General features: G+C 38.0%; 1 protein-coding gene across 1 annotated transcript in view; it reads left to right on the forward strand.

The window, feature by feature from the left end:
• The window catches only part of LOC148022952 (NADH dehydrogenase [ubiquinone] flavoprotein 2, mitochondrial-like), a 44,653-nt gene extending 41,388 nt beyond the window's left edge, over nucleotides 1-3,265 (forward strand). The window contains exons 6-10 of the mRNA XM_087695878.1: nucleotides 900-1,005; nucleotides 1,084-1,130; nucleotides 1,250-1,327; nucleotides 1,402-1,467; nucleotides 2,482-3,265. Coding sequence (XP_087552004.1) covers nucleotides 900-1,005; nucleotides 1,084-1,130; nucleotides 1,250-1,327; nucleotides 1,402-1,467; nucleotides 2,482-2,589 — 405 coding nt within the window. The 3' untranslated portion in view covers nucleotides 2,590-3,265. The remainder of the gene's footprint in view (nucleotides 1-899; nucleotides 1,006-1,083; nucleotides 1,131-1,249; nucleotides 1,328-1,401; nucleotides 1,468-2,481) is intronic.
• Nucleotides 3,266-7,275: the final 4,010 nt, after the last annotated feature.

Below are 7,275 nucleotides of genomic sequence, written 5' to 3' on the forward strand. Positions count from 1 at the left end.
TTGTGACAATGGGTCACTTGTGATATGTGCACTCTTTGTTCAATAATGATAAAGAAATACTGAAAGGGGCGCTCATTTGCTCTTCATTTATTGGGATTAGTCTCTCCTTCACTCAATCTGATGTTGCAGCACTTCCAGCCACATCATCTCCTCTTTATTGTCTCCCTACTCAGATTTCTTTGTCCTTCTTTTGGTAGTCTTTGGTGCCCTCATTGATGTGGGCAGACCACATGTGCAAGGGCTGTTGTGTCAGCCTGTTTTCCGTTTCCTTCAGATTTGAGTTATACTTCATCATCATCATGAACGTTTATACATGGTGAAATTTTGTTCTAGGGAAATGTTCAAAAACATTTTTTGAAAGTTGCTCTATCTTGTTTAGTCATTTTACCATTTTGTACTAGCTGCTCCTTTTGGATGTAAGTTGAAAAGTGAATTTGGCATTTTGAAACGTGTTTTCTAACAGCAGCTGGTGATGATCGTTTTGGTTTTCATCTACTACCGTGTACTGCCATGTAACTGTATCATACGGTTACTTTAATGAGGAAATCAGGATTCCTTTGCTCAATGCAAGACATCATAGAATGGATGAACAGAGAATTAAGGACCTTGTATGTCAAATCCTACTTTGTCAAGTAGGTGTTCTGGTTGAGCCTTAGTGAAATGATAAGGTCCAAGGTATCCAAGCAGCACAAACATACAAGACTGGATCCCAATCTGGGAAGATGGATATGTTGAGCACTTAAACCTTTACAAGCATATACACTTGCATGGTTTCAGACTTCTGAAGAAAAATTATGAGTAGCATAAGCTGTTACACCACTTTTTGTCATTTCCAAAGCTCAATATCGTATCGTTTTCCAGGATAATCTAATGAAGTGTCTGTTTTTCAATGTTTGCAGGTAGGCAAATATCACTTGCTAGTTTGTGGGACCACACCATGCAGACTTCGTGGTTCTTGTGACATTGAAGCAGCACTGCTTAAGCATCTGGGAGTAGAGAGAAATGGTACTGTCCAAGCCTGTTGGCATGTAGAAATTGGTTTGTTTCTCCTTTTTGCTATATGATGTTCTATTCTTCTTGCAGAGGTCACGAAGGATGGGATGTTTTCAGTTGGTGAAATGGAATGCATGGTACTTACATCTGCAACCACAAAGAAACTCAATACCCACCTCATTACCCAAAACTCCAAATGCACTGATTATTTTGAAGTGTCATGTTCTTGCAAGAAGTCCTTACTTTTCCTGTGCAGGGTTGTTGTGTCAATGCCCCAATGATCGTGGTAGCAGATTATACCAAGGGTGCTGAGGGCTATTCATACAACTACTATGTAAGACTTTTACTTGTTGATTCTGAGGATCTAGTGCAGCGACTCGATGTTCATAACAAATTTATGCACTGCAGGAAGATCTCACACCAAAACGGGTGATAGAAATTGTGGAGATGCTTAGACGAGGAGAGTCTCCTCCTGTAAGATTGATCTCATCCAAACTTCTAAAACTTCTGAAACTTGCCACATCTGTACCTGATATGGTTATTGAAGTTTTCCATATTTTGATAGGTTTTACTTTTTTTAGGTGTCTTTCATCTTTGGGTAGGATTTGATTTTTTGTTAAATGAGTGAAATATCAAAACGGCTTTGTTTGAGTACACCCATGCTTGTTAGAGAGACTTGAGTGGTATCAGCTTCCTACTTGCCATGCCTTTTTAAAAAAATGATGGTTGGAATTGAGCTCTTGTGCATGTTGCATATCTTTTGAATGAAGCATGGAATTTGAAGAAAGGGCAAAGTTCCTGAGATCCTCACATCCCTACAGTACGTTTTTTAGAGGCAAAGCAAACCTTTGTTCATCCATCTTTTAGTTTTGTATCTGCACATGTTTCAAAGATGAAAAACTCTGGAGTCTTGACAGATTGAGATGGATGGCTCATAGACATAGCTGATGATAGATATGTGTATCTTAGCAAGCTAGTTTTGAGTCAGCAAGAGTAGTCTAATGAAGATCTGTCACGACAGTAATAGAATACACAAGCTTTTGTTTTCACTTAAGGCAATAGAGGGAGCTTTTTGTCCTTGTTGATGCAGGCAAACCATATGAATGGAAAGTATTTCTTGTATTAGGCTTTCTCTCTCTTTGACTGCAAAAGCACTTTAAAACGTCTAGAATCTGCAGACCCTGTAATCACACTCTGGCCATCCTACTTGTACCTCCTCTTTTTTTTTTTCACAGGAATAAAAGAGGCCATCTTACTGAAATTGCCCCTTACACGTTTTGAAGGATTCTGGTTGCAAATATAGCTAATTCACTTTTGAAGCTCTTAATGTCTGATGATTCTTGCAGTTGCTTGATGTGCTGTTGCAAGTGAAATGCATGTTCCACAGTTTTAAGAGCATGTTACTTACCATAGTAGTGCTATTGATGGTAATTGAGACCTTACCAAAGTTATGTGGAATGATTTTCTAAATGCTGTCTTGCTGTGCAGCCTGGAACCCAGCATCCAGACCGATTCAACTCAGCTCCTGCAGGAGGCCAGAAGACATTACTTTCTGAGCCAAAGCCGCCTCCATGCAGGGACTTGGATGCTTGCTAGATTATTATTGATGTTTGATCCTTCAACTGCTTTTGGCACAGGGAAGCTTCTCTACCTGCTGAGTATCAATAAGAATGAATAACCTTCTCTTCCACATGCTTGATGAAGCTTTCTTTTTATTGCTTTTGTCAAGCTTTTTGTCTTTGGCCCTCCTACGATGAATCTAGGAGATGGCTGATGACAGATCTGGAAGACGCAAGACTGGATTCTAATTTATCATTTTCAAAATCATTCATTTCAAGTTGACATGGGACTAATGTTACGACGGTTGATACCAGAAGTCCATGCTATAGTATACAATGTGAGGCTGGCCTTTTCTTGATGTAGTACAGTAGAATCAGCCTTTTGATTGCACCATCTGTAACATGCAATAAGCTGGACTCAGGGTACAGTTGTTTTGTTACATGTCAAAGATGGATGGTTGTCAATCAAAATACGAGTGATCAACGTGTTGAAAAATGGAGATGTAGTTGGTTGACTTTCTGAATTCTTCACATACGATACTTGTATTCATAGAATTGGTACAGGGTGCCATCATAAGTGTTTAGTGATTGAGATCATAGTTACTGAGAATGATACTCTGAAGGGTATCAACTCAGCTCCTGCTGTAGATTGTTGCTGCTTTTGGCACATGCAAGGATTCCCACAGGTTGATGATGATATCTTTTTGTGCTTCTATCATGATTGTGGTGTTGAAGCTTTGTTTATTTGCTTGTTTTATGTGCAACCATATGTAATTTTAACAGAATAGGTATCCAAGTTTGTGTGCAACCATCAAAAGTTCGCTTATGTGATACCTATAGGTTTGTGTGCAACCATCAAAAGTTCGCTTATGTGATACCTATAGGTTTGTGTGCAACCATCTTAATAAAGTACTGGTATCACAAATTTTTATGCGTGTCTCGGCAGTGAAAGAGAGAGAGAGATTGTCTACAAACCAACACCTAAGAATAAAATGCGAACAAAATTGTTGCATGGATCTCGTCATGTATAAATTCAAGAAAAAAATGTGAAAATATGACTCCTAAGACTAAAATGTGAACAAAATTGATACATACATGGATCTCTTGTGGTGTATAAATTCAAGAAAAAAATGACATAAAAATAGTAAAAGGTTGGTTTTCACAATGAAGTGTGAGATTCAGGCATTAGTCATAGAGAGCCCGAATGATGGCCAATTTTACTTGCTCTTTGCGATAGGAAAGTAAGTATGTTGATGTGTACACCTAGAGTGCAGCCAAATATAATTGAATTGTGCAAATCCTAGTGGGTCGGTTTGTTACAATGAAGTGTGAGATGTGGGCATTGGTCATAGAGATTCCATATAATGGTCAATTGTACTTGCTCCATCCCTAAAAAAAAAGCAAGTGAACCTCTCTCATGATGGCGACAATAAATTGAAGATGGCGATACCATGTGCTTCTTCAAAAATTCAAGAGTCGCCTTTCGTATATTGAGATTTCAACCTGCTTGGTCTTTGTTGACTCCAATGTGTTAAGCAATTAGATGAATTGACAAATTTAGTTACGAGCACGTCTCTAGTCTATAATTGAAGGTATGGGGATTCCTTTCTAATAGGAGCAAGTTTTTCTATGGATGGTGCAAAGTAGTATACGGCAATGTTTATGTTATGGACTTCTTCTTCAAACCACAACATACTTACCTGAACTTGCCTCAACACTTGTGTCAGCTTCCTTATGCAGTGAATGAAAATTTCCCTAGTGTTAACAGTTATTATTTGCCATATCATATGTGCTCATGTTTGTATCATTTGTATGCTACTCTAATGGTTGTAGTGTAGGCCTAACAATAGTGTGTGCCTACAAGTATAGAAGAGGATATTGCAGAGTTCATTGTATGGTGGTTGTGCATTTGGGAGATGGGAGTGTAGCACATTTTGCATGGTATCTTATTATGCATTGGTTGTATCTCATTGATTATTCCTAGTGGATTCCTTATCTTACTTAGTTCATTGTATTCATTTTGTTTCTTTGTGTGATTAGTATCATTTTGTTGTTTTGTTATCACAATTTTGCATTGTTTTTGATGTAGTATGAAATGTTGAGGTTTGTCAATTTGCTCTTCGTTTCAATTGTTGATCGGTCTTGTGTTGCTTGCTTGGTCATCCATGTGTTGAAACATGGCTTGTTGCACTTGGCTTTATTGTGCTTTGTGGCATTGATATGCATTGCTTGGTGGAAGAGTGATGTTGATTGCTTGTGTGGCTTTGACACCATCGTTATGTTTTAAGTGTTTTCATGTGTAGCATTTTGGTCAAACATTCTCATATTTTTAAATTGTTTTGAAAATCTTAAAAGAAAATAAAGTAAGTTTTGGATCTTTTGAATTATGTTGATAAAATCCAATGTTCAAAAAATTTTCCTACATGTTGGCATGTCATAATTGGATTTTGTTGGGTGTTTAATATTTTCTTGGATCAAATATCCAAGACCCCTTGAACCTCAAGTTATTGTTGCCACATCCTTTGTAGATCAGTTTGCCAAGTAGTTATCTATTAGATACCTAATGGCTATAAATATAAGCCACACACACACACACACACGTGCGCGCACACACGCATGCACACACACAAGTAGGATATTATATACCTTGAAATAGAAGGTTATGGATTAGAAGTGTTATTATGGTTTTGAACTTACAAAGCACGGGAGGGATGACAAATCTACACTTGAATTTGCTATGCAAGAGTTGCTTGTGGCACAATTGCTACAATAGGTCAATTTGACATGGCTCCAAAACTTTGTTTTTAGTGTCATAGCCCTAGCCAATACACTAGATAATAGGCCTTTGCAACATCTATTTATACTTGAAATGTCAATCCATACTACATTATGTTCTTGCCTATGTAGAGTGAGGACTTATTGAATTGCTAGCCACATTCCAAACCAGGGCTACAGGTGAGGGAGGAAGGGTATACTTGGAGAAGGCATTGTTAAGCAAGCTACTAGTACCACCCTTTCTCTTTGGTCTTCTCATTATGATGAGCCATACACTGGCAATGTGGACATTTGTGCACACATGCACACACGCACACACGCACTCTCTCCCATATATGATCTTAAGTTGTAATGTGGCAAGGTGGACAGAAGTCCAAAGTAAACAAGCTAGGAAGTAAACAAGCAAATGGGAAGGTGAGCAAGCTAGGGTAGACAAGCTTGGAAGTGAGTAAGTGAGTGGGAAGGTGAGCAAGCAGTAAATGGGCCAGAGAGGGAGGACGCTTGAGGAGTAGCGATTGACATAAGCACTTCAACTAACAAGATTGTGGCCCAGATGAAACGGGAAAAAGTTGATATGACACCAAATAGATGTCATAATCTTGATAAACGGCCTATTGAAGAGGAAAACTCAAGGGGGCAGTAGAACTCGAATTGGTGTCACAATCTTTCAATAAGACAAAGGATGGCTAAACCAAGTTAACGAGGTATAAAATGGCTATTGTTATTATTAAGTTTTACCTTTTCATACACTAATAAGTAGTTGTTAATAAATAGCTTTTGTCTAGAATTGAACAATGGAAATCAAAACTCTTACAAAGAAACCCTAGATAGCTAAAGAGGATTAGGGGGAAAAATGAAGAAAAAAGCAAAGGTAGAAGGGTGTATGTTATGTTTTTTTTAAAAAGTATTATAAATAATTAGAATATATTTTAGAATGACTATTCTTGTCTTTGAATTGTGTGATTGACCTTTACATGCTTCTTATAGCCACACAAGAAAAGGATTTAATTTAAGGGATAGTTGGAGCCCCTAAGCCAACAAGTCATGAGCATCTCAAAGGATGCTAGCTACTCATAGTGTGGGATGAGATACTCCACCTTTAGGGGTGTAAGAGTGAATAAGAGACTTCTCACTTACCTTGTAGGACAAAGGAGTGCGGTAGGAAGGAGTGTGATCATATATGAATTAACCTTGAGGGGCTAGAGGGTCCCATTCTAGGTGGGGTTGTTTTGACTACTCTTAAGTGGGGAGTGAAATTTTTGTGAAGTAGTTGATTGCATATATTTATTATTTTCCAAATTGGTGGTTGTGACCCTTGTTAGATGGGCTTTAGACTATTGTTAGGGTGACCATCCAACACTTCCCCCACAAAATAGAATCAAAACTCCCATGTCCATCTAATTCCTACTTTCCCAAGTGAGGTACTGGGTGTTGATGTGCATAAGAGTCTATCTAAAGTCCCATTTGTTGTAGATAAGTTGAAAATTTTGTTTTCTTTGCTAGGATAAAGGACATAATCCTCTCTTGATTGGTTTCCCGAACTCTCACTAAGTTTAGGAATATAGCTTAAAAAGGACAAAGCCGTTTTGGTCTTCAATAAGAGAAGACATGGCTAATTAGAACATGCATGTCTAGTTTAGGACAAATATAGTGGTGGATTAGGATATTGAACTTAATCAAAATAATGGAGACTTTGCTCTTTGAATAGATGCTCTTTTGTGGCTATCAAGGCCAAATAATCACCTCAGTGCTAAAAATGATCTAAAAAATATTAAGTTCACCATCACCAGGTTAGAAACATCATGTCTAATACATCCATAGAGAGAAAGGCCTAGTGACCTAGGATAGGACTTAACGTCTGCATTGCCAATTGGAAAGGGGCCTAATTGCAAAAAGGTTAGAAGAGTACCCAAAACCAACTAATCATCACCTCAACTTCCATATCATC

Source organism: Lygodium microphyllum, chromosome 16 (assembly GCF_053477565.2).
Source record: "Lygodium microphyllum isolate KBCC chromosome 16, Lygodium_microphyllum_v1.1.10, whole genome shotgun sequence".
Lineage (NCBI taxonomy): Eukaryota > Viridiplantae > Streptophyta > Polypodiopsida > Schizaeales > Lygodiaceae > Lygodium > Lygodium microphyllum.